Source organism: Chiroxiphia lanceolata, chromosome 5, assembly GCF_009829145.1.
Source record: "Chiroxiphia lanceolata isolate bChiLan1 chromosome 5, bChiLan1.pri, whole genome shotgun sequence".
NCBI classification, from domain to species: Eukaryota; Metazoa; Chordata; class Aves; order Passeriformes; family Pipridae; genus Chiroxiphia; species Chiroxiphia lanceolata.
In genome coordinates this window covers 47,899,780-47,927,776 of record NC_045641.1, presented here as the reverse complement: position 1 = coordinate 47,927,776, position 27,997 = coordinate 47,899,780, and the positions used below count along the sequence as shown (strand labels likewise).

Below are 27,997 nucleotides of genomic sequence, written 5' to 3'. Positions count from 1 at the left end.
TTAAGGAGAAAGAAAATGACCACAGATTTATAATCCTAACTGCTGCCTACTTTGTATACAGTTATTTTCAAGGAAAGGCTTCCATGGAAATTCCAGGATATGATTTGAACATTTTTCAATGGACCTGCACATATGACTATGTATGTGCCATACAAAAGTAGTTAGTTTTTCTATTAAAGCTTTAAAAAAGGTAAATATTTACACACAATCTTTTATGCAACCATATCAGCCTTATATTAGATAGCTGGACATAACTGAATTGCAAAACAAAATAAAGCCCACCTTCTTCTGTATTGATGACACCTCATTCTCTTTACTATCAGATCCACTAGTTAGAAGGTCAGTTCCACTACTATTAAATACCTTGTCGATCTGTTTAAGTTCAAAGAAACAAAACTACATTATTTGAAATGTTGCAAATAAAGGTAACAGAAATATCAACCAAGTAATTTTAAATTTCAAATTTCTATGTGTAAGTTACATAATAAAATATTGTTGCTTACCTGATTGCTTGTACCACTAGATCTTGCCTCTTCAGACACACTCATTTGGTTAGCTATATCCAAAGATCTACATAGTGTAGAGTATATTACAAAAAGATAACTTTGAAACCACATCCATCACTAATACCAAAAAATTTCATTATGAGACCACTGCCATTTTTATATAATGCCTTTAAGAGACTGGGAAATGTTACTGTGATGAATAGTAAAGGTCTCCTAACCATTTCACGTGGTTCTTAGTTCCTCCTTTTGAACAGAATGACCCAAACTTGAGATAGTCCAAGTTAATGTGTCTCAGAAATCTCACCTCATATCAGACTCCATATAATAGCTCTAAGTATCTTAAAATATCACAGTCTTCTAAAAGGCTGCAATGTTTATGTTTCTCCAGTATGATTTATTTCTCAGCAACTAGAGGAAAGCAAGTTAGCATATAGAAGCAAGGCATCAAACAATACTAGTAGACCTCAATATGAACTTTTGAATTTAATGAATTAAAAATTATTGACTTAAAATAATAAACTGTACCTGAACTGTATAGAGGGATTTTTTTCTATAAATCCACTAATATCACAATATTATCATCATTTTAGGACTAGTAAATCTTGACAACTGTGCTTATTTGAGGTAATTCTCAACTACAGAACTAAGAATTGCCTGATCTTTTTATTGTTATGGCTAGAGTTTTCTAACATTTGCCAAACAAACTGACTACTTCTCTAACGTAAACATAAACACTTACTTCTGTTGCTCTTGCATGACATGAAGTTGTTCCAGTTTTGTTTTATGTTCTGCCTCCAATCTGTTAAGCATATCTTTTATAACACAAATAAAAGAATTGAACTGGAAAAGAAATATATAAGAAGTTTGGATTTTGGAGAGATGGAATTCAGACAGATATAACTTAACAGGTAATACCTCATAAAACCTACAATATATCATGTCAGATAAGCTGTAGATTTTTAAATGATTTATCACCTTTGCTATCATGCATTAGAAACAAAACTACAAGCAGAGTGCATATTGGAACAGGGAAAAATACATTCCACTAAATAAAAAAAAAAAGGGACAATGTAGACAAAACCCCTCACATATGAGTATTATCAGATTAATTTTCAAACAAACAAACAAACCTACTAGGTATTCCCTTTCCAAATATTTCATAGTGACACAGTATTTTAATTTGAATTCTTATTATGTTAGTAGCTAACTGCTTTTGCAGGATATTTGGAAGGTGATAGCATTAATTTTGAAATTTTATACCAGATCCATTAAAAACACTGAAAAATAACACACTTTAAACATGCAAATGCAGTAAAACTTCAAAGGGTTTTGGCACTGTTTGTTTTTACAATAGATACAGACATCCAGTAATGTATGAATTTCTCATGACAACAGTTTAAATTTATTCTTTGATAATTATGAAGTAAAAGCAAGCAAAACAGTCATGTTCCTACCTGATTGAGATTAAGATTGTTCTCGATACTAAGAGGAATCAGATGGGGCAATACTTTTCCTGCAAGCTGTTCTTTGGTAATTCCCAACTTCTTGTGAGTAAATGTACATTTGTAAATACCTAACATGCAACAGCAAAACAGCAAAAATTGTTAAGCTTAGTAAGCAACGTGAACAAACTCCAAGTAACACGTTCATGTATGTACTGATCATCTGAATGATCACTCTGCGCAAGCAGGGACAAACATGACCAAGAGAATCATAAAAACTAAGTACTCCTTCACAACAGAAACTTATAACAGCAAGAGGCTTTGCTACAGTCCAGAACAAGAAGATGTCCAAAGTCATGAAAACTGTTAATTAGTCAAGGTATTATTCTATCCAATTATCTGAGAATATGCATCTTTGAACAGATCTCGTGCAACTGAGTTACCACAAAGTGACAAATTGCCACTGAGAAATCAAGCTATGTTAACTAAGCATATGTTCTCTCCTGGCACACTGAAGTGGTTAGGATTAACTATCATACTGCTCTCTGATGGTATTTTACAAATATTGTTACCTAGAAGTATCTAGCTGTGTTACATTTGGGATCAGAAATCATGCATAATCTTTATCTGTTCTAAAATCTCTGAAAAAAAGAATACTGACAGGCATGAGGGACACAGTGTTAAGCCCACAAATTCTATAATGTTTCTGACAGGAAGAGTCCTCTGCTCAAATAGTCCAGCTCTTGTGGCAAATGCTAAACATATTAGCATAAAAGACACAGCAGCTTTCTTCACTTTCTATGGTAGTAGAACAGAGCTGTCACCAAGACAAAGAAGGTATCGCATACAAGTAAGATGGTGTTATGATTTTGGAGAAAAGGACTGCCTGAGTATATAAAATTGATTTCAGTCTGCCATTTCCAAACAAAGGTTCACTTATTCCCTGTATCAGAGTAGAATTCAGTAGTAACACAACTAAAGTAAAAAACACAGTGTCCCTCTTCTTAGACAGCAAATATAAGTCAAACCTGTAAGGATTAAGGGAAACAGTACAGATAGTACAGTTCTAAAACAGTACAGCCTTCTTACTGATTTTGAGCAAATCAAAATAATGCTGTCATCACATATTATTACAGTGTTTAATGAGGGTTGTTGCTGATACACCTCAACTGTTACAAACGGTCTTACTGACAACTTACTGACAACACTTCTTTGTCAGTAAGAGAAATGGTCACTGTCCTCCAGACTTGGCCACGCGGTTACACCTCTTTCTTGGCTGCCTCTCTGGTCATCTGGTCTCCTTGAGTGCATTGAAATGGTTAAAATCACCCACCCTGAGCTAGGCAAGCACCAAGTGACACTAGAAAAGCACAACTGGGAGTGAGGTCTCCCCTTCCAGAAGAAACAAGCCATTAGGTTTTGTTAGTCATTTTGTGAGACTTCACCCAGCTCATGTTCAATTTCAGTGCAAAAGGCAGCACTGTTTGTTTAAACATTCAACAAAATGAGTCTAACAAGACCTGCAGTAAAGAACAGCAGATTTGTAGACAATCATTCATAGCATCTGACACGAAAGAGTATCTGAAAGAAGGCAGATCATACATTCTTCTGAGGAAAACAGCTTCTCTGGCTCCGTGGAGTATACAGTGCATAAAGTGTCACAGCCCAAGAACTGCAATGAGTACTCAGAACTGCACTGGGCCCTGAAGACTAAAAATACATGTACTAGTGTCAGATGTACCTGCAGTACTTAAGGTAACTGAACAGGGGCGTACTTAAGAACCAGAAACAGGAAGTTTTAAATAGTCATTTTAGAACTACACTATGGAAACATGATCCATGATGAGGAAGCTCTCAGATTTACAACATGAAAGAACATACGGCGGGAAAGTGGGAAGTATTAATTACCTAGAATTCCCATGAGCACTGCAGGTTCCTTTGATGGAATTTGTTGTAGAAAAGGTAAAATATCATCAAGCACAAACCATTTATCCAAGTACTCCAAAATCTTGCCTAAGCACACTAGTGAGTTTACCCGGACCTGTGAAGTATGATAAGAATTAAACAAACTCTTCATTATCTTTTTGTCCAAGAAAAAAAAAAAAAAACAACCTTACAAAACCCAGAAGAAAACAGGTGCTACTGAAACTACAACCTTTATATCTGAAAATTCAAGAGAAGTTGAAAAAAATCCTTTCGTGTCATGAAAGTAAAACACTTGTATATTATGCATAGTTACATAATGCTCACAAAATCTTGGCTTTTCTGCATGACACTGTCAGTGTATATTATTGTGCAGTACACTTCAGAAATTTTTCACAGTATTATTAACACAATAAGTTAACAACTTTAAAAATTGTTAAAGAAGTAAATGGCACTTTTGCATTGGTAAAAAGTATTTTACAAAATTTTAAAAAAAGAAATCAGAGCACACTGATTGTTGTGTCTTTAAAGACACAACAGCAGAAAAGCTAAAGTAATTAAAGGTAACAATATTTTCTGAGGACTCAGAGATAAAATTACTAGGATACTCACAGCAAGAGAAGAAGTCTGCAAACATGCATTTTTAATTCTTGGAATTAATGAATTTTTCATTGATGGGTAATCTATTAAATTGGCAAATGTGGGAATTATGTTTAGGCAAAGCTCCTACAAAAAAAATTCCATACAAGTTTAAAAAGAAACATGTACATTTATTATAAAATTAGTACTAATTTTACTCAATATCAAAGTTAGTTTGAAATGCCTTCTTAAGCTTTCCTTTTAAGGAAATATGTTCAACTAAACTGACCTTAATCTATCAGACTCACTTAAAAAAAGCTAGAATAATAAAGCATCATGGTATGAATACAGAACCTTGGAAACAGTCTTTAGAAAAGAGAGCATTCATAAAGTCATAATAGAATTTTTGGATAGCAAGAATATCTTGTATTTTCACAAAACAACTTTACATAAAACCTAGCTTTTATTACATCAAGCTAATATAAAGCAAGCAAATTTGAATGACTACTATCAACAGCAGTACAATGATAGGGTGAAAGATAAAAGAGCATTAAACATACTTTAGCAACAGAGAAAAAATAAACACACGATTTCAGCCCAAAGCAAAAAACAAGAGACAGTAATATTAAGTAGGTTGCAAGTAAATACCTGAGTAACTAAACTACCGATGCAGAAAAAATTCATGCCAGGTACTTAAAAACCAAAAATCTTTCTCCATAATATTGCAAAGGCTTTGCAAAGGCAGAAGTCAAGTCTGATTATCCAAATCATTCTTTAGGAAATATTTTGTTTCTTTATCTCCCCCTCCCACCCTTGAATGTTTTTGGGTAACTGGAAGTTAATTCCAGTAAAATTATTAGGAAAAAAAAAAACAAACCAGACAAACTTTAGAAAGGTAGAGAAAGAACAAAGAGAAAAATTAAAATACAGATACATAAAAATGTCACCAGAAGGTTTATTAATATGATTTTACAGCAAATCAGGTCTTCCAAGGTAACTGTCAGCACGGATGTTCTTACCAGAAGGACCTCAGTATAAGCCACTTCTCACTGACAGGTAAGAGCATGCATGCCTGCATAGTTTCTGCTGCACAGACAATGGAGTATAAATGCATATCCTATTTTTTGCTATGGTGGCTAGTAAGATTTTAAGACAGGAGCATTAGAACACCAGTCAAGTGCTTACCCCCTGGAAAATAAGGGAACTAAATTTTATTTTATTAAAACCAAATTTTCTTTAATAAAACACTCATCTCTTTCAATATTCAGGAATATTACACAGTTTTATCTTCTTTTTTTTTTTTTCCAAGTGAACAAACACATGAGTATACAAAAAGTTGGCACATCAGCTGAAAGAAAAGAGAAAAAAATGTTTTAAATAAATGTTGCAATTACTATACCTGGATCTGAATTGAAGGTGCTTCCAAAGCTCTATAAACCATTGGGAGAACGCTGTTCTTTATTTCATCTGGTGGAGTTTTGGTTAGAAGTAAGTCCATTTTTTGCAGGAAGATTAACAATATCTATTAAAAGAAGGACAATTCAGAAGCCAAAAGTTTTAGCTCCAGAAGCATATATTTACAACTTAAAAGTGTATTGTAACATATCATAAAAACTTCACAAGTTTTCTTAGAACTCAGTAAATGCAATCACTTACCATGTTGCTTGCCTGAAGGCATGGAAGACAAAAAACACTTTGACATATTATTGCATTTTAAAAAGAGCGAATACAAATCAAACAAAATATACATGTTCTAGACTGACCTCTAAAATAACAAATCCAAATAGCTAAGTAAGGAGTTCTTGTTTCTATTTACACCATGGTCTTTTGTTAAAATTCACCCACAGAAAAATCTTCATACATACATCATTATTGAAAAAGCTAAACTTTCAAAAACCTATGGCTCAAATTCTGTCCTCAAAGCACTTGATTACAACTCCACATATAAAAGCTGTACTCCACGTATCTAGAATAAATAGGGATGTAATGAAAACAATATTACAACTACTAGATGGCCACAAAATGCCTTTATTCTATTTCACATGGAAATTGTATATCATAAAATAAAAAATCTCAAGCAAAAAACCCTCACATCGCATTAACCTAAAAAATAACACTAGAATAGCGCATATATATAGTGCAATTCACCTTGTTCAGGCTTAGCCATTTAAAAATTAGCCACTATTCTAAGTCACTTGTCCAGGCTCAGTCTCAAATACAGAGAGTGTCTCTAACACATAAGGTTCATATCTCAGCTCATACAGGCAAGACAACTTGCCAGAGGTGACACTGAGTATCCATTGATATATGGACCCATTTTAGAAAGTAGGTTAGACTAGATGGATAAATTACGTTGAATGTAAACATATTAATAACAAAATGCCAAGTATTTTATAGGAGAAAATTAGACTTAACTTTTAAGTCTAAAAATACATAGCAATCAGTGCCTATATGTCAAACAAACGGAAGCGTCAAAATGTAGAAATAGAAGTATATCAAGAGCAAATTACAAACTTCCCCCATTTATCTGCCTTCCTTTACAGGGAAGAAAAATAGATTTTTAAACTGCAGCTAATATGTGTTTTCTCACTGTATATTTATAATTTCCTAAACTGCACACACAACACAAAATCATTCATTCATTCCAAGAAAATTGCTTCTGATGCAATATCCCCATATTTGGGACAAAGAGGGTAAGATGGACAAGATCAGTTTTAAAGTTAGATTTTATAATTTTCTTCAATATAGAATTTTTGTTTGTCCTAAATTTGGCTTTTTGAAACCTACATGTGCTCATAACACATGTTCTTTAACAGCTCTGCAATGCTGTGGAATTACAGTTTCTATGTTAGTTACATCTATAGCTTTGGAGAAATATCATTTGATTGTTTTTGCAAATTTGAAAAGAATGTCAATGAAACCTCTTATTTAACAACTAGTAAATCTCCTCTAAAATAAGAACCAAGTACTATACAGTAATTTAGACTTCACAGAAGCAGTTCAGCTCTTTTCCACTGCCGGTCACTGCTTTTCATCTAAGATAAAGCTGAATCATTTCTATCTCTCTCTACCTGGGTTTAACTAGAATGTAGTTCATGTTGTTCCAAAGAACACCTTTTATTTTTAGCTTCTGTGGTCATATTCATTACTTTTTATCTATTTATGTAGAAACTAAGATGTTACAGTCACAGATTCACACACACCATCTAACAAGCAAGTAGTAGCAGTTGCACTCTAAACAATAATGCATCTTTTATTAGTGCAGAGCCCAGTACTTCTCAGGGTACACTGTGGTGGACTGAATTAGAATATGGATTTACAGCACATCCTATGCTAACTCTCCATGGATTCCTGTAAATATAAATTAAGGGCTTGTCTGGGCAGCTATGTCAGAGTAAGCTACTATGTTAATTTACAGCACACGTTACTCCACACTAACCCCAAGAGTATGATATAAACGAGCAGTTTAGCTAAATATTTAATTTTCATATTATAAATTTCCTCATACAAAGACATTGTGAGCACTAATAATTTCTTCATACTGAATTACAGTAGCTTCCCTACGATGTGTTTATTTCCTAACCCAAGTATCCTATGAAAGTCAAGCAACAGGCCCCTCGCACAAATCTACATCTCAAGACAGCATTTGGAAGAAACACTGGCACATTCCCTGTCTGCTCCTCTCTAGGAGCAAACACACAGAAACTTTTTTGCCTTGTACAAAAATAGTCAGACCTAGAATTCTATCCTCTAGCACTCTGAATCTTTGTATTTTTTTCTCAAATTCCTGGTAAATTAATTTTGAAAACATGACCTAGATTACTTAAAGAAACTTTACCATATTAAAAAGACCACAGAAATAATAGTTGAATAAGCCATGTAATACTTAGCATTGAAAATATCAATGTAAGAATTTAATACATAGTATCTAGATAGCTACAGAAAAACTTGTGGTCAGCTCATAAAGAGTGAGCTTTGCCAAGTTTGTATTTTGCTTCCCTCATTTCTCAAGACATAAACCAGCTTTTGTGTCCATTATGCTCCTGATAAAACTTTGCTACAAACTTTTTGCAGTGAAGTCTTTCTCACAAATCTAATGTTAAAGGCAGCAAAACACAGTGTTGCCTTTTAGGATGACACAGCACAAATGAGATGTTCACTGACTTTTGGTTGGTTAAATGTTTACTTTTTTCAAGACAACAACAAAGCTAACACAAAGCCTCAGTGTACCAAAAGTAAATAGCATTAAGCAGTTCAAATTTTCCAAGGTATTCTCAGTTACACAGTTGTTCCCTTTCTCCCCCTCCTCAGTATAATGAGAATTCTTTGGTCCAGTTTTCTGAAACCCAGAAATAAAAAGTCTACTTGTTCATTTCTATGTTTACCTCGCCCTTTAGGTGCTCTGCCAAGAAATAATGGCATAAAGCAATAAACCAAGGTGAGTTGGAAGAAATGCATACATGCCTTTCATCTGTGGAGGCACAATGCCTAACTTAGTGACAGAATTCTCAGGAATCATCAGGCACATGGTGATGATAAAAGGCTGTAAATTTTTGCTCCTTTACAGTAACAATGGTGTCTTACTACTCTTATGCATTTAAACTACAGTGAAAAGAGCATAATTATCTTACGTATCACATTTGACATACAGAATTAAACAAATTTCACAAATTTGTGCACAACCCTCAAATAAACACTGTTCTTATTATCATGGATAAACAGCAATTCTAAGAGAGTGCTAGAGTTACAATTTTTTTCACCCCATGATCCCAATGTCAGCAATCTGGACACAAAAAAAAAAAAAAAAAATCATAGGTACAGCTTGCTCAGATTGGCTAGATAAGTGATAAAATGCTTACACATATACCTTCTACAATCAACCAAAACCAAGAATTGAGTGGTATATTAAATGTTTCCTTTTCTGCTTCTCTAATCTCGTTAACAAATATACCCTCAAAAAATTCATCTGAAAAAAGCAGAGGCTTTGTATATTTCCTGGAAAAATCTATTTTGCATGAATCAAGACTGACTGCTTGGACAACTACAGACAGGTTGGGCAATATGTGTGAAGCTGGAAAAGGCAAATAGAACAATTAGTCATTTTTCAGAAGAAAAACACATCAAAGGGAAAAATTGTAATCTGAACAATATTAACATACCTGGATTGGTTCTTGCTGCTTAAAAACAGGGCCAAGATCAGGCAGTATGAGCCTGATATATTCCTCTTTGGTACATTCCTCAGCAATTAAGAGAACATTAGGCAAGACAAAGGGTACCATATCAGGATTCACAAATTCAGAAGTCAAGCAAGGCAAAATTCGCTGAATTATAACACGCTAAAAGAAAAAAAATACAACAAAAAACAAGTATGCCTCATGTTGTACTGCACTGCAGTAAGTCATCATTGTGCCAGCTCAGTAGCTTCTGTATTAACCCAATATTTACAAAAAAGCAGATAGACAATTTTCAGTTTTGAAGTCTTATTTTCACAGCATACTGCAGCTAATTTACACTGGTTACTTTTCTGTTAGCACTCAAAACATAACTGGAGACTTTAACAACTGTGAAGCTCAACAAAGCAACAAACTGTACAACAAAGCAATAAACTATACAGAAAAAAGGACTTTCAAATGAATTAAGAAAACTTTATTCTATATGCTTTCTTTAAAATTCCCCTAAAAAAGACCCTACCACCCCCAGAAAAATAATCCTTTTTTCTGTTCCCCATCATTCACTCACCAAACACATAATGTAAAACTCCAGGTACATTCCCTAAATAGGATTTTGTTGATGAAACAGGTATTTGCACTGTGGATGTCTACTGCAGAGTCAGACATCCTTAAATGCTTTTCAAGTCAATAAACAGAAATACACAGTTCAAGGGCACAGTCACTTCCCTCATAGAACATACTTTCAAGACAGGAAAAGAAAAAAAGAATGCCCTGAAGATGATTAGGTCAGTCCGGGGCTGTCTAAAATTAAGTGAAATACATGCCATCTATTTCCGAATTCAAAGCAGTAACCATTTCTGATCAAAGGAGAAAATTACTAAATTAAAAAGAAGAGAGTATTAAACGTGAAGTCTGAATTTTGCAAAACAGAATTAAAGAAATTTAATGCAACGGTTGAGAAGTTCCGTTATTCCATTAGGTATTAAACTAATACTCTTTTTCTATCACATATACATTATGGCTTATATAAATTAAACTATACTATAAAAGGAAAAGGAGCCAGTCTAGACATAGTGTCTAACAGCACACAGAAGAAATCTGTAACGACAGGCATTTGCCTTTGAGATTTCTGGGCACTGTCAGCACAATAAAGCACTCAGTCTATTAAGGGAAGGAAGCTTTAGACTATTTAACATTAAAGTACTGCCTTGCTATGAAAAAAACTTGAAGCAATCTTATTGGGAGAAAAGGTAGCAAGATGACTTCCAAGAGCTATGATAGTACCTGGAAACAAAGGGAAAGCCTTGTAAGTGAAGACAACTTGCCTTTAAACTGGGGTGAACTACAACAGGATATGCAAATGATGGTTCCTTACACATATTGATAGCACAATTTGCCATTTTCCATTTAAAGTATTATTTAAAGCTGAGGAGTATTTCCAAACTAGTTGTTTTCTAATCTCCCTTTCTTTCCTAGTACTCTATTCTGACAGTCTTATTGCAGTCTACTATGGTACAATACTAAAGAAATTCCAGCTTCCAAAAATCAGAATGCTAATAGATGTTCACATAACTCGCTATTTCAAGACATCGTTCAAACATACCTTAGGTAGTTTTGGCAGAACCTTTGGCAGTCCTTTAAAAAACTGTGATTTCTGCAGGTTATCCCTTTGAAATAATGAATCAAAATATTGAAGTGTCATTGCTCCTACATCATCGAAGAATGGTATCTAAAGATAAGATTAAAAGTTTGTGATCTGGAGGGAGACAACACTGACACTGCTACAATAATTCCAAAATATAATCATCTATTTACATTTTCAATGCCCTATAGGAAACCTTTACAATGACACGTCTGTGACTAAAAATAGGAACATTTTTAGACACCAAGTAGTATAATATTCACAGATATAGGTTGATTCAGACAGAATTTTCCTGGTATTTTTCAAAAACCCATGTATGTTATGTGCACCTAAGTTAACTTATTGTATATAAAATAATGTTTTGTCTACAGAAAAATGTAATGAAAAGTAAAAACTTTGATTAAACGTTCTCCTAGGAATAATTATGCTATTTAATATTACAATAAGGGATTACCTATTAGGTCACACAGATCTGGCTACCACCCCTGGAAACTCCAGGAAACCCTGGAAGCTCTAATATCTCTACTCTACAATTCAGTGTGCAGGGTACCTGTGGCAAAAGAGACTTAACATCTTTATAAAACCATACTGCTTAATACAACCATTTACAGATTTGTTTTATTCCTTCAGACAAGTGAGTTGATACTGGAGAAATATTTGCCAATTCCCTCACTTGCCATCTTTCAGCATATATCCTGACAGAAGTCATTACCTGCTCCCCCTCTCTTCTTCACTCACTATTTCTTCCAACTGTTAAAACACTGATTTCTCTCTCTGCGTACAATCTTTTTATATGACAGCAAAAGAACAAAATTATTTAGCAAAGCAAACCTATAAACAGAAACCTGAAAGGCTATCAGATATAAGAAAAAGGAGTATAAGACAAAGGAAGAACCAGGCTTTAAAATTCTACTTTCAGATAGGAAAGCAGAGCAACAGTTTGTCAAATGAAAACTTACATTATCCCACTTGCAATTAATTTCTGAATATACTTTATTCTTCTGCATATTTAAATCATAAGCCAAAAGTTAATCCTTACATTTATAGCCCTTTATCATTTTATCATTTCGAAATCCTTCCAATACAATTTTAAATACTGAATTGTATAAAAACATAGCATAGAGAAGCTTCCAAGTAAAGAAGTAAAACAGTGTTGCACTGAGTAAGTATTCTAAATTCTGTCTCAGCACCCACTTTTTCTATATAAACAAAGGTCAGCATAAGGACAACTTCTGGCATCAACAAACATTACTTCCGAAATAGTTCAAAAACATTTAACATTTCAACTAAAATGATTAACAAAAACCACTTTAAAATAGATCTACACATCCAACACTATTTCCCCTCTATCCTATGGCTACTTTATTTTCCATGAACTGACCTTAGTCATTTGATCTGCGTCTGGTCTGACTGCTGGAGCTACATTTAAGAGTAGCTTTACATGTTCACGCACCTCCTCTGGTATATTCTGAAGAGTAGTGGAGCTTAAACGGCTCAGCTGTGTAAGTGATTTAAGCACATGCACCATGAAGTCAGAAAATCCTGTATGTAACTATTTCCAGTATACAACAGGACTATACTTGAAGGTTTTTCTACCCACACCTTTGATATCCCTCCCGTCTCCCCTTCTATAACCCATTTGTTTCTGAGTCCTCATAGTCTTCTCTCTGTTTCCCAACAGTCTAGCTGTTTCAGGTCCCATTCCACTATTTTCAACTTCCCGTTGTAGTTCAGGTTATCAGAGAACACAAACATGGTATCTTTAAACAGGTAAATGTCATTACATGAGGTGTTGTCTACGAACATTAAAACACAGGGCACACAGCTATGGCAATGGGCACCCAAAGAAGTTACGACAAAGGCAGGCTGCATATGAATGAACATTGTCAGCTGATCCAATTAACTGCTTAAACCATGACACTGTCTTCTGTCAATGTGCACAGTCCACAAAGAATGCAAGTGGACTATGTGGATACCAATTACATCATCAAGTGATCAAATCACTCCAAACTCAGCCCTCTTTCAATGGACCTACATAGGTAATTCACTGCCATGTGTTTCATACTGTACATTCCAACAAGTAAACATTATTCCACAAGACCAGTATTCAACAGGTTTTCAGAGAATTCAGATGAAAAATGCAATCTGTAGTTTATAAAGTCGGTACATGTAACCTTCTCTAGACATGCTTTTATTTCTCATATTTTTCTAGGATTCTTTTTTTCTTGTTATAATGACAGTATGCAAGGCAAGATACCATTATCAGATGGTTTATGTTGAAGCACTGATACAGTGTTCTACATATTTAAATCTATTTTAAAACAATAACTTTTCAAACATGAAAATCAATGAATAATAGTCACAAATAGAATACCTGATCCAGCTGTCTACTAAAGCTTTTATAAATATCTTGCTTGTTGACCTCAAAAATTGGTTTCCCTTTATTAAACACTGCATACATAACAGCTCCTAGAGAGTACATATCGCTCGCTGTCTCACAGCTCACAGACAGAATATATTCTGGTGCCAGATACTCAGGATTTGGAAGACACAAGGATGGCAAATTTGGATCCCATTCCTTACAAGGGAACTTTGGCTACAAGAGAAAGAAGAAAAGTAAAAGAAAGTACATTCATTATGGATTTTTAAAGACTATTTTCAATAAGAAACTCAAGCAGCAAAAAATAACTAAGCTACTCAAATCCAATTATGAATCAAACAAAATCAGAGTAAGGCAAAACTGTTAAGAATCTCTGTCTGTAGCTTAGAGTGATTAGCTGATGCATTTAAGTCTGAATATTAGAGCTGGGAACTGTAATGTAAAAATCAAAGCATCTCTGTAAGAGAGAAACATAAGCTATGATGGAAACTCATTGTAGGAGGTAGTAATCAGGCACTGAGTGGATGCAACAGATTAAATTAGGTAGCTTTGCATGTCATCCAACATGCAGGTGAGCACAAGTGGCATAGGCTTCAGCCTCTGTCTGAAAACACCACTAGTCTATTTTGGCTCCACTGAGCCAATGCAGACTCTTTTTCTGCGATGACCAAATGCAGCAATTAAATCCAGACCTGTGTCATATGTTCAAAATTCCTGCCAACAAAATACAGAGGTGAATATTAAATAAATGATTCTGTACTGGAACGCAAGGTCATGAAACTGGTTTCAGACAAAGATCTGAATTTGAAATTTAATGATGATAAATATAAAGATTATTACCTCCTGCTCAGATGGATTTGTTGATTGGATGCAAAAATCAAAGCCCATAATTTTCCATGCTCCACTCTTATTCAAAATTATATTTTCAGGAGTAATATTTCCATGGACCATTTTCACACTACTATGCAAAAATGACAAGCCTTCAGAAACCTGTTAATAAAAGATCGTTATTTCAGGTTAAGTATTTCCCCAAACATCCTGTAAGACATCTATAAAAATTCTGTTCCTATGGTCACCATTAAATTCATAAATTAACTAAGAAACAATTTTTCACCGCTATTTTAGCCTATGTCTTGGAAACTATGCATGGAGAAAATTAAACACAGATGGGTAATTAGCAGATGAGATTACTAACGTCCATCACAGCAGAAGTGTGGTGGTGCATTCCCCCCTCCCCTCAGGCCACACTATGATCTTAGAAGAACAAAAATGCTTTACAAAGTTGATCAGTATATTCACCAACAAAACCTAGGAGCTACTGGTCCTCCACAGAAGGTAAAGTTTCACATAGAGGAGAGACAGCTGTAGCATGGACATTTATACAGAAAATAAAAATTAATTGAATTTTGTGTTTTATATGTCAAAATAAGCAAAAAGAGTAGTAACTTAGAGCCTCCAGCATTAATCCTCTCTCCCACTTAGAGTGATCAGGGCACTATTATCTCTCACTTTGCAATTATTTGATTTACCAGAGGTAGACAAAACTTTGTCAGTTTACAGACTTCATAAAAAAATTATTAATACTAAATGCACATGAAAATTGTATGGGCAACCTGTCATACCTGAAGCAAACCATATTTGGTCTCCACATCATAAAGTTTGTATTCTTTAATATCGGATGGTAAAGGAGAAGGTAGGTTGTCCCAGTTGCCAAGAACATTAGCTAAACTTGCACAGACTGGTTCTGTACAAAATGCCAAGCAATCCCTGTATAGGAAATGCATTAAAGAATTTCTTGTAAGTAAATGTAATAAGTCTCCTGATTGTGAATAAAGAACCACGCAAACATCATATTACATACGACCAGTGCACTTGGTGCTACCAAAAACCATACTGTATTTCAGGTTTTGAATTCATATAATACTATACTAAAGAGAAATATATCAATATCTGAAGTATTAAAAAATACTAGAATTAAGTTATTTTATTCTCTAATATTCACATAAATCACTAATGATACACACAGTGCTTCATAAAAAGTTTTAACAAAAAAAAGATATTCTTGTCCTGATCCAAGAAGATCAAGCAAATAATTCTTACTACTATTAAGACTTGTAAAATCAGGCTTTTACCTGTGCCTAAAATTGATATGTCCCTGATTGAAGCAATACTTAATGTGGTCAATGATCAGAAACAAAATTAATATAATATAAAGTAGCACCTGAATATTCTTTTTCTTTGCAAAGCAGTAGAAAAGAAGAGCTACAAATACACTTGTTGTATGAACTGCAGTTTGCATGTGAAGTGACTGTTTTCTAAGTTGTTTTATCGATTCTTTTCTTCATGTAAAACTACTGGTCTTGTTTATGCATTTTTGTGCCAACTGTGTTTGAAGCAAACTTCTGCATATATATAACACTGTGCTTCAAAATTCCAAATTTCTAAATTGATCCTGAAACCAATATATGTCTTAGTTTCCCAAACTCCAACACAGAGTCATTCTTTATATCTACATTCTTTATACTGGTCTGCACAGTGGTGGAGGCCCTGGACAGTCATTAGAAATCACTTCCTAATTGTTTTAAAGGTTTTTTTGGAGAAAGCATTACATGGATGGTAGCACACATACATGCTTTAAGGACGATTAATTCATGAGAACACTAAATACTGCATCAGTATGAATAGAGAGAACAGACACCGAGTAACAGTAACAAAGATATATTTTTGAATATAAAGTTGCAGGCAAGAAGACAGAACCTAAATTTTTGTTCTTTCCATAAAAATATCACAATGTCTCAGCATGGATCTCCCACATACTTTTTAAGTATTTTAATAATTAACAAGCCTGGCCTTTGAGGTAAAATAAGGCTGCTGAAACATGCAAACCTCCTATTTTTCATCATATTTTAGTTTTATCTACTGTTTCTCTAAAGGAAAAACAACTGAAAAGTAAAATATACTAAATCACAGGTGTCAGCCAACCTGACAGAACTTCTTTGCTTGGTTTCCTCCCTACCATTCTGTTAATGACATACCTTTCACATGTCTATTAGCACAACCAGGGCTATAAAAGTTGTTTCTGTTGAAATCACAAGGAAGAATCAGAGCACAGAAAGACAATGTCGTTTATTTTCAATCTGACTTCAACTTTACCACAGAGCTTATACATTTAGTTATGGTTGAGGGCACGGATGATAGAAAATACCTAGGGAACTATTCAGTGGTTTTCATAGCATAAACTCTGTGATTACTGTTGTTTTGAGGGAATAAAAAGACGAGTGTTTATTTTCTGCTTCAGAAGCTAATTAAAGGGTCCAAACCAAAGTAATGGAAGGATGCAGTAAATCTAATTAAAGTAACTGAATATTGCAAAAGCTGATGTCTGCCATACAGTGTAGCTTCTCTAACGGTTCCTGAATAATATCAGAATGAAATTAATAGTAGGATAAAAAAAAAGAAAACACTTTAAAAATAAAAATGATGCCCAAAACCACACATGCTTTTTACAGGGAAACAATGTAACAAATTGAATGTCTTGTAAATTATCTGGGACTCCTCACACTACTATTTTTAATGGGTAGCAATGATATTATGAGTTAACTTTCAACTTGTTTGTTTAATCCTTTTCTCCAGTAACAAGTTAAATATAGATGAATATTGGTTACCAGTTTTGTTAATGGAATTAACTGACAAGTTGCAAGTAAACATATTCATATTAAATATTTAGTATAAATAAGGAGCTATTCATTATATAAATGCATGTAAAGATCTATACATCATTATATATATTATATAAATATAATTATATTGAATACCAATAATTTGTAGTAGACACATGCTATTAATAGTGGGAAAACTACCTACACACTAGGGTCAGAAAGATATGGTCTTTTTTTCTTTCTCTACTTCAACTGTGCAAGTATCCATTTGCCCCATAAAGGAGGAATAAAGTGTTCAACAGTTCAACACAACTGTATGTTACTTGGGAGACACAAAAGAAAAAGACCAGGTACAGTGTCTCCAGAAGGAGCCCATGACGGATTTCTTCAAGAATAGGTGCTCTGGGAAGACCTGAAATTCTAAATAAATCTTGTAGCATGCTTGCACAACGTTACACATACGAATATTCTAAGCAAACCTTTCTTTTATGAATCCCCTTCAAAAACAGTTACATCACTTTCTACCACAGCAAGCAACTGGACGGGTTTTGTGCTTCTGGTGTTCCTACCAGTAGCTGAGTGTGCTGAGTATAGAAAGAACAATTCTCCTATGAAGAAATAAAGTAAACTTGAATCTCATCAGATGTGTGGGTTCAGTGTTCCAGATATTTTACATCCAATACCAAAACAATGATTAAAAATGTCTCTTCTCAACTTTACTAGAGCTTACCTAGATTCTTCCAACGGATGTTGAACAGTAAGTAGTCGAGGGTGTCGAAGCCTGGTTAGCTGTTGAACACCTCGTTTTAAAGACTCAATAATCTGATCTTTTTCAAATTTTTGATACTTGTCTATTAGCTTCTTATCAAAGACAAAAACAGCCACTTCCTAGAAATAATCAACAAAAGTTAATCAGTATATAACATAGCCAAAACCCAAGCCTACACACAATTACACACACACACAATTTTTTTGATTCAACAGTACAATGCCACAAATACAATAAACAAACAAAAAAACTTATTGTCCTTACTTTGTCCCAGTCATGGGACAAAGTTATATACAGTTACTGTATATAACCTCTAAAGTATGTACTTTAAGAGTTAAGGTACCTGATGCTCCTGATTTTGCAAATAGTAATATGTAAACTATACCCACTACCTACACAGTGACAAAGCAGTAGATCCATAGGACAGAAATCAGCTTGATTTTAAGCAGATGAAAGCATTTACATCAACTATGAACAGTTAAAATATTCTGAGTATATATGCGGTCATTTGGCATTAAATATATCAAGTGGTGCTTTATTAAACCAGATCCTGTCTCAGTGTTCTGCCCCAAACCAGTACAATCTATATTAAACTAAACTTTCATGAGAAATAATTTATAGTCCCAGTAATCTATTAATCTGATCAGACCATTCACATGATAGAACATTAAGAATTTCTTAATGCTTAAAGATGTGTGAAAAGAAGTCACAGAAATGTTAAACCAGAGAAAACCTCTCCAACTTCTGCAATAGAGTGAGAGAAAATCAAGTTTACATTTATATGAGACCTTGAAATTACAGAGGTCGATGTGAAATTAAAAACTACATTACATCACCATCTTGGAAGTCATTAAAGAGAAGTATATTGATTGACCAAAAAAAGGAATTAAAATCTTTATCATGGAACGGTGACTTTTATATGCTGCTACAACAGCATTATGAATAATAATAAAGGTTAGAAACAACAAAAAAATATGAAAACACAGTTTTCAGTCCCAAGAGGAACTCTATGCTCTTCTACTGCACATTTTATAACCATTACTCTAATTAAAATCTCACAGAAGTTACATTATTAATTTAAAATCCCTAAAAACTTCTAGAAATAGTCTACATAAAATAAGAAATTCAGCCCAATACACAAAAAGTTGGTTTTAGCTGGTTTCATTAAGCCATTAGCAGGTGAACACCTATAACTAACTGAACTAAGTACACTTTTCCTGCTTCTATCCATACTGGCTCCCTGCTCCATCTCTGAGTGTGATGGATGAAATATTAACATTGACACAAGGTAGAGAGGAACCAACAACAGGGATGAAAGACATACATTGAGTAGTACATGACCAATAACAAAATTTCCAACCAAGATGGCACTTCTGAAAGCACTTCTGTTTGATGGCAAATTAAAAGAATCAGAAAGTGAGTATTTAAATTGGACAGCATAAGACATCAGCTATGGTTTGAATATTTTATGATGGCTCTAAGTTCTATTGGTGCTTGATGCAATCCTACATGGTTTGTTTGAACTCATCATTCCCTACAACTGGGAGGACAGAAGAGAACACAATTTGTGCTCCAGATCCCCTGACCAGTTGACCTAAGGCCCTTTGGTTCCCCTTGACTATCCACAGCCTTCTTGTTGAGACTTCACTGGTACCCACCTGGAAACCAGTAGTGGGGAGTAACCAGTGGGCCATACCAGACTGGGAAGTTTCTTCATGATGCCTCTTACCCAGGCCCCAGGGAGGCAACACACCTCCCTGTGGGTTGGGTCTGGTTGACATACTGGGTCGTCAATTCCTCTCAAAAGGGACTCACCAATGACTATTATACTTCTTTTTTTCTTAATTAAGAAAGTGATGTGGGGGGTTGGTTGCCTTGCCCTAGGCAACTCCTCCACACCAGAAGAACCTTCATCTACATTCTCACTTCCCTGACCCTCAGATTCCAGAGCCTCATATCAATTGCATAAGTGCACTGGGGAAGCTAAGGTAGGTTGGCAGGGAATTCACCTGCCACGCTGAGCAGAAACCCATTTCCACTCCCCTCAGTCTCTAAGGTCCCCTCCTTCTGCCCAGTGGTGAGACGGTAGGGATTCATTACTTCTTGTGAAGTGGAGGGCAGGTTCATTTGTCTAAAGTATGGCAGGGTGTGGCTCCATTAGTCAATCTCTTCCTCAGAGTCCCTAATACTTCTTAGTCTTTCTACTTGATCTCAGCTCCACCACTAGGCTGAGCAGATTGTTGATTTGATTGCACCTCATGCAGCTGTTCTCTCTGTTGCCCTCCAAGAGCAGCACAAATTTTCTTGTTTTTCTTCGTATTTTCTGTCCTCAGCCTCCTGGGGACAGGGAAGTGAGTGAGTAGCTGTGTGGGTGCTTGGTTGCTGGCTAAGGTCAACCTGCAACATCCTCCCAGACTATTTGCAATCCTGAAATCTTAATGAAACATGCACCAGTTTGAAACACACATTGACAGTTTAAAATATGTGTCCTTATTTACTCACATAAACACCTTTCAAACTAAAGAGAATGCAAAAATCCTGCTCCTATCTTAGCCAATGCAACTACTACAAAAAGAGAAAGAAAGGGGGAAAGAGAGAGAAATAATTTTTTCCAATCAAAAAAAGGCAACCAAGCAACCAAGGCGTGTGCCCCTTTCTCTCCTGACCCCAAGAGGAAGGCAAACATTCAAAAAGACAATGGGTTTGTGTGTCAAAAGAGATGCAAGCAAAACTAGAAATTATTTCTGAAGTAAAGACTCCAAGATCTGCAGAAATGTAATGATATCGGAACAATACCTCTTCCTATTGATCCCACTGGATATTGAGGAAGTATGTTAATAAAACATGTAAAATATTCAAGCACTATATATTACAGAAACTCAAATCCTGACATTTTAAATAGCATGGAGTAATAATGACAGCAACTAAGCACAGAACACAGAAGTAAAAAAACCAACTCCACAAAATGTTTAATAAATATAGTTCACTATCTATCCTGTGAACTGAATTAATGTAGCGCTCTCATGGAAAAAACTCAAATTTGATCATGTTAAAAACTAAATTGTAAACACAAAAGCAAAGGAAATTTAAAGGTGGCAGTCAGTGCTTGATTTTAGAAATTTTATGTTTGCTTTCTCTTTCATTTTTGTCCTCTATTTTACTCATATGCACTCACACATTTTTTAAATGAAAAATTAAATGTAACTCAATATGCAAACACATGATATTTTACCAAAGCCTCCCACTGAGATAAGCAAAACAGTCTCTGAACTAAAACACTGGAAAGCATTCCAGTATTACTCTGGTCTTTTGCCAGAAAAAGATTTTCCTCCTTCTTCTGGGGGCTTTATTTTCTATAAGCTTGTCAATGTTTTTTTATAACCCTACTTTCCCTCTAGTTTCTTTCAGTCATAAGGTTTGCAATACAACTATTTCAATTTTAAAATTTATCAGCCTTTAAAGTTTGAACAACAGGAAGCTTTAAGTTCAAAGTTACTATAAGCACAGGCAAAACAACAGAAAGTTGACTTACCTACCTAGCATAATACATTAGTACTACCACAATAAAAGTTAAACACAACTACAGAAGTCTTGAAGTGCAAATCATTATCTAATGAATTCTGCTAGTTTTACAACCGAGTTGCCAACAAGAACTTGGTGACCTCACCCCATCTATTCATGAGTGCACTTCCAGACACAGAAGCAGAAGAAAGGACAAGTGCCATATTATGCCAGAAAACATATAGACTAAGTTAATTAATCCAAGATGATCTGAAATGCATACTGTAAAATTATATGCCCATATATAACCAGAGAGTCGTAAATCTTTCAAACAAACAGCAGCAAACCAGCTACAGTATAGAACCAGATAAACCTATGCACACAGGTAAGTAATTTCCTCACATTCTGTTAGGTTCAGTCACCAACAAAGTAAGCAAGAAAAGACAAGGCACATTAAAAAAAAACCACACAAACATTCAGAAATCCTGGAGAAACAACTGGGTAGGAACCAGGACGAACTCAGGAAAAAAGAATACAATCATAGATATCCACTGTCACCAGAGATGGAATATTTGTAACTGCCCACTGACAAATTCATCCTGAAAACAAAGATTTCTGATGGGATCTGCTGTACAGCTAAAAACTCCAAATTTAGCTGTTTTATCTGGCTACAATGACTAACTATTACTTGTGTTGTTGTAAAGTCACAACAACATGGGCAATTAAGCCCTTATATCCTACTTCTCCGAATACAATACACATTTACTGCAAAAAAAGCTAAATGCTTGTAGCTTTAAGTTAGATATACACACTTGCAATACAGCAAATACGTGCATCACTTCACAAAAGTGACTGCTACCACTTGGAGAATGACAGCCAGCCACTTCCATACTGCCCAGAAAACATTCAAAAGGTACATGTGAAAGAAATAAAAAGATAATATTAAAGAATAGATATACTGCACTACAACACACCATAAACTGTTTGTATTGCTGCACAGTTTTGTTGTGCAATGGCAAACAGAATGTTGTAATGATGTTACCTAACTGGTAATATTAATAATGAATGGTAACTTCATGTCAAACCAGCAGCCACCTAAAATTCCCAGCAGTACAACTGCTGTTGTATTTTTAATGACTAATGATGGCACACAAATGTACAGATGTTAGGGTTTGCAGAGATACTGTAGGATCACATGTGGTAACAACTGACCTAAAGTTCCATAAAATAATTGGTCAGAACACCCATTCGAAGCTTGAAAAACATGATCGACAGGTACCCAATCACATATATTCTGTACATACACAAGGGAAGAAACTTGCTACAACTCTCCAGAACTTAAAGCTACACCTGCTACAGGTCATATGCTTACTGGACACATAGATTGTATAAAACCTATCAAAATTACCATACTTCCAACGTTACCACTAATTTGTATAGTTGAGTAAGACCAAAAAAAAGCCCTAACCAATTGGTATGTTGGGTAAACTCTGTAAATACTAGATGCACAGAGCTCTGCAACAGATGCTTCAAGATATGGCAAAAGTATCTGATTAAACATTATTCCAACACTGTCACAATCAGATCACACATTCTTCATAGATTATTTATTCTGCATATTATATCTTTCCTCTATTTGCTACAGTTTATTTTTCCATCATCTAATGGATTGTATATACATTTTCCAAAGTTATTCCTTTGTGTCCATTTCCTTTTGGTACATCTGAAGCAAGCTGATTCATTGTCTAAGTGACTTCACATCACTTCAGCATCAAGTTTAACTGAAGGTCACAATTTATTAACACTTCCATTTACATGTTGAAAATTCTACTTCCTCTCCAAGTTTGATAAAAGACTTTTCACATTTCTCCAGTACAACAAAATAATTTTCTATAATAACAATTCTTAAACTCTGTTTTTGGCAAACCTTCTTCTAAAGTCACAATCCCATACTCATTTACACATGTGACTTCAAGTGAGTCAGAAGTTTGCGTATTAGTGCTCTAAACCCTAATACTTTAAGGAAACTAAAAGGGAACAATACTGATCTGAAATCAGCACAGAGAAGGCACAACCAACTTCTTCCACAACCTCCTCCCCTACCCCATGCCTTCCTGTTACAGTATCTCATGACTTAACATTTCTAACCTTTCAATTTCTGTATGGCAGCTGAGCAAAAAACTACAGCGTCTTTTGCTGACAACAAATGATGACATACTTCACAATTATTTTAAACTTAAAAAGCCAGTATTGCTGCCAAAAAAATGTTGCAAGGTACAACCAACTGGGGAGCCCATCCATGTTTAAAAAAAACCTCTTCCTTTTTGTCAGATCACTTTTAACTCAGATGAATTCTTGACCTTGGTTGCAAATTCTGTGTTATGAATGCAGAATCACTTCTTTCTCCAGCAGTGAAAGCTTAAAGCAAATATCACCTATATAGCTGAGAACATGGTATTTAAATAGTGTTGAGGTTTTTGATCCCCTTTGCTACTCTTAACATTACTTTGCCCAGTTGGATTTTGTTTTTAACTGCCACTTACCAACTGTTATCTATCAATCTGTTATCTAATGCTTATAAATGCATGTCTTTACTTGATAACTCACCTGTTTTGTTGATTTTTTAGTTCCATTAAATATCTTCCATGCAAGACCATTACCTCCACTGGCAATATGACGGCCCACATCAAATTCCCTGGTAACAGGGTTTCCCATGACTGCACTGGTGACATCGGCCGTTACCTTTGTAACGGTACTCTTCAATTTATTCAGCATGGACTCCATGGTTTCTACTGTGCACCAATGTGTTATCCTACAAAGACAAGAAAAAAACAAGGGCTTACAGTCCTCTCAATTTCTGCTAACAAAAGGTACATGTTGAATGCTACAACTTCTAAGGATCCAATAGGATACAGGAGCAAGCCACAAAAAGAATAGTGAAATATAACTTCCAGGGCACATTCACACTGCACACACGTATCTGTGCCTGCATTCCTATGGGATTATATGTCATTGCTTCTACTCCTCCTCAGAAACTTCTGAATCTCTTGATTGTTCTTCATTAGATCTAACAAAGAAATTCAACCATTTCTTGAAAATGGGTAATTGAATAAAGCAGAGAATCTATATACTGTCCCCCTGACAGGAAATGTCCACACCTTGTGTATCAGTATCGATCAACAGAGAAACAAATCTGAAGGAAACCAGACTCCTTTATTTCCAGTGCTCAAGGAACTACACATTTTCTGAAGGGAAGGATTACTTAAGATCCCAGACTAGCAAAATAATAGATGTGTATTATACAGATGATAAGCCAAAAAAAAAGTGTTCTTTCCTACACTGTGCTTTTCAAAATACAGGCTCAAAATTCAGTACTTTACCCATTAGATTACTGGCATTACTATTTGTATGATCTAACTATTAATGAACTTAAGTATTAATGCAGGGGAAGGAAACAAGAAACCATCTTTTTATACTTTATCAAAATGGTACAAGGAAGTTTTTTTTACGTCACCTTTCAAATTTAAGAGCTAAAAGACTCTGGCAGCTTCCAGTTTAGTTCATCTTCCCCTGCAGTGTATACTTCCAGAGTTTCCTAAATTGTCATTAAAAAAAAGCCTGACTTGCCTATTCTGCGAGACAGAAGTTCTGAAGGCTATGTCGCATTTATACAATTGTCTCTCTGATAATGTATACACAAGAAAGAACAAAGGCAGCAAACAAACCATGAAAAAATGAGACAGACACTCATCTTCCTTATCAGTGTGAGCAAAGATGAAGAGAGAATGCAAGAAGAAATTATTTCCAGGAGTCAGTATCATGCAGTATATTCAAAAGCAACATTCAAGGATATTTCTTCAGTCTCTCTTTCAAATAAGGTGTAAAGAGCACTATTTCTTAAAGGCAAAATAAACCTAAAATAGCACATCAGCAAATATACTGAAATCTGCAGAAATACTTTTTTCAATTATGGCCTTATTTGTCTTCTACTCAACTCATTGGCATACTATTGTGTAAAACTACTTCTTTGAAAAATAGAGAATGTTATTGCTATCTAAATGGAAGCAACAAGATTCTGTTGTGATAAAGATGATGTTTACCAAGTCAAGGTAACAACAACAAAAGAAGCAAAAGGCATAACAAATAATCCAGTGAGCACAGACAAATCAGCCCAAATGTCCTTCTGATCAGATACGAGGTGTTTGCTTGTATGACCTAAAACTCTTTCCATGGTACTACACGCATTTAAAAGGCAATATTTTAGTCTACATAGGTTATCTGGTGTCTATCAATATATGCATTTACACCACAGCTTTTTCTCCATTCAAGACACAGATGGAGTTTGTTTCCTCTTCACAGCTCCTTAGTCCCAAAAAACTTGTAGCAACTTTCTTTTGACACCTGTACACCTCAGTCAAATTTGATTACAATCAACCACACTAACATTATTTGGACATGCACACCTTCGCTCCCTGGTACTATTAATTTGATTGCATTAGAAATCTGGACAAATAATCAGATTAGTTTTAAATTGCAAATATAGGCCTTTTTTAACAAAAAAAGGCAATAAACATACTAAATAAAAGTCCTTAAAAAGTTACGTGTGTTATGGAATAATTCACTCCAGTGCAGTTGTGTGCAACACCATAAGCCAAGCCCTAAGCAAACTTCAGCACAGGGCTGGAAGCAGCACAGTTATGCTGCTCTGCCTTAACTATTGCTGCAGATATATTCCACCTTCACTATTCCCCCATAGGGAAATGCAGAAATACACTAATGCTATGGCTCCATAGATACTTCTCCAATTTCCATGTCAGCTGAAGTGACATAACTTTGTTTGAAGAAATCAGACTATGAGTTTTAAGAAAATATATTATAAAAAAAGACAGGAATCCAGCTGCAGAGACCTCAATCTTGCAAATACTCAAATTTAAATCAGAAACAGTAGTTCTGACTTCAATAGGCCAACTCAGGAGCAGAAACAGATATGACTGCAAGCACGTTAAGGGTGGAGTTTGTCTTAATTGTGGGGACTGTGACTTTTAGATAAAAGAAACTGGGTCTGAAATCAACAAAATAATCTCCAGAATAACTACATACTTGTTTGGTATGTGATGTTTGGTTGAGAACATACCTGGAAATAAATTACCAAAACACAGAATTCCTTTATTAAGTAGTTTCATTACAGTATGTGACATTTTATTATTACAGTTTACTTTATGAACTGTGCTATGGAAAAGCACCTGCAACTCCTAACTTTGCAGCCCCAGACCAAACAGTTATTAGACACAAGCTAATGTCCCTGTATAAAGGAACTTTTCATTAGCCTGATAAATGGTAGAAAAAGGGATCATGGAGTATTCTAAAAAGGAGCTATAAGCATTTCCAGCTCTCAGAGATTTTATTCTGCAGCTACTCTATGGGCATACTCTATATGCTAAAGGACTATAAAATCAATCCTAAGGAGTTTAAGATAATCACAAATCTAATTTATTTGGTTTTAGATCTTGTGCTTTTTCCATTGTTTCATTCACTCCCAGCCATCGAACCTTCTCTAGTACCAATGAAACACCATCTTGTGCTAGGATTCTCAAAACTATAAAAGGCTCTGCAAAATTAACTGCGGATATATTACGAAGAAAATGTCTGTGCGTGCATGTTCAAATTTCTTTGTGTAATTCTGAAAGGGAGCTTCTCTACACAGGTGGTGGAAAAAAGGTGTAGTATTCATTAAATCAGAAGTGCCCTCTGCTATGAGTGACAGACTAACTGCAGTGAGTAGCCTGGAAAAGCCACTAGGTGAGAATGTTAACAGCATTCCAGTGTTTGAAGCGTTAGAATCTGAAATTCAAGCCTGGTAGACCCTGTCCAACCTGTTTCTCTCCAACTTGACAGTATGCAAACTATTGTTTAATTTAGCTACTGAGCAAGGAGTACCATGAAACTTACTTCTCAAAATAGTGTGGTTTAATGTTTACATCCATCAGACTGTAAATTTGTAGAAACTCTCATGTCAACACTTGACTATAAGCTAAAATAGTACATTTTGCTCCATAAAAATGACTGCTATTACCAACTTCAGTAAAAACTCTATATTATGCCAACAAGAACAATGCACCACACGCCTCCCCAAATATCTATTTTGTGTAGTATCTATGATACCACAAATCATGATAATTTAACCAGATGAGAAATATGCAACTTTAGTTCTCTACTGCAGGAAAACTGGTTTGTTCGGTTCTTTTAAGACTGGTCTGCTAATTCTAGAAAAATTAATAACCAAATGGCAATAAAGTCAGTCACCCACAATGAAATTTTCATTTAAGATTAAAAGGTAATAAATGAGACAAGGACGAAATCTGAAGAGTAACAGTGTTTGGACAAGCAACACAGGACATGCAACAAATGATTAAGAACTCTGATTT

General features: G+C 34.9%; 1 protein-coding gene across 3 annotated transcripts in view; it reads right to left on the bottom strand.

Moving 5' to 3' along the window:
* The window catches only part of SCYL2 (SCY1 like pseudokinase 2), a 36,507-nt gene that overhangs the window by 7,041 nt on the left and 1,469 nt on the right, over positions 1–27,997 (bottom strand). For 2 of the 3 annotated variants that reach the window (XM_032687223.1, XM_032687224.1), the window contains exons 2-17: positions 24,180–24,384; positions 18,033–18,190; positions 15,266–15,410; positions 14,484–14,633; positions 13,638–13,859; positions 12,645–12,761; positions 11,225–11,350; positions 9,610–9,786; positions 6,107–6,118; positions 5,850–5,972; positions 4,484–4,597; positions 3,857–3,989; positions 1,961–2,079; positions 1,246–1,346; positions 504–570; positions 283–372 (exon numbers count right to left, since the gene is read on the bottom strand). In XM_032687223.1, the coding sequence (XP_032543114.1) occupies positions 283–372; positions 504–570; positions 1,246–1,346; positions 1,961–2,079; positions 3,857–3,989; positions 4,484–4,597; positions 5,850–5,972; positions 6,107–6,118; positions 9,610–9,786; positions 11,225–11,350; positions 12,645–12,761; positions 13,638–13,859; positions 14,484–14,633; positions 15,266–15,410; positions 18,033–18,190; positions 24,180–24,356 (2,031 nt within the window). In that variant the 5' untranslated portion in view covers positions 24,357–24,384. The remainder of the gene's footprint in view (positions 1–282; positions 373–503; positions 571–1,245; positions 1,347–1,960; positions 2,080–3,856; positions 3,990–4,483; positions 4,598–5,849; positions 5,973–6,106; positions 6,119–9,609; positions 9,787–11,224; positions 11,351–12,644; positions 12,762–13,637; positions 13,860–14,483; positions 14,634–15,265; positions 15,411–18,032; positions 18,191–24,179; positions 24,385–27,997) is intronic. The other variant, XM_032687225.1, reaches the window with a different exon arrangement.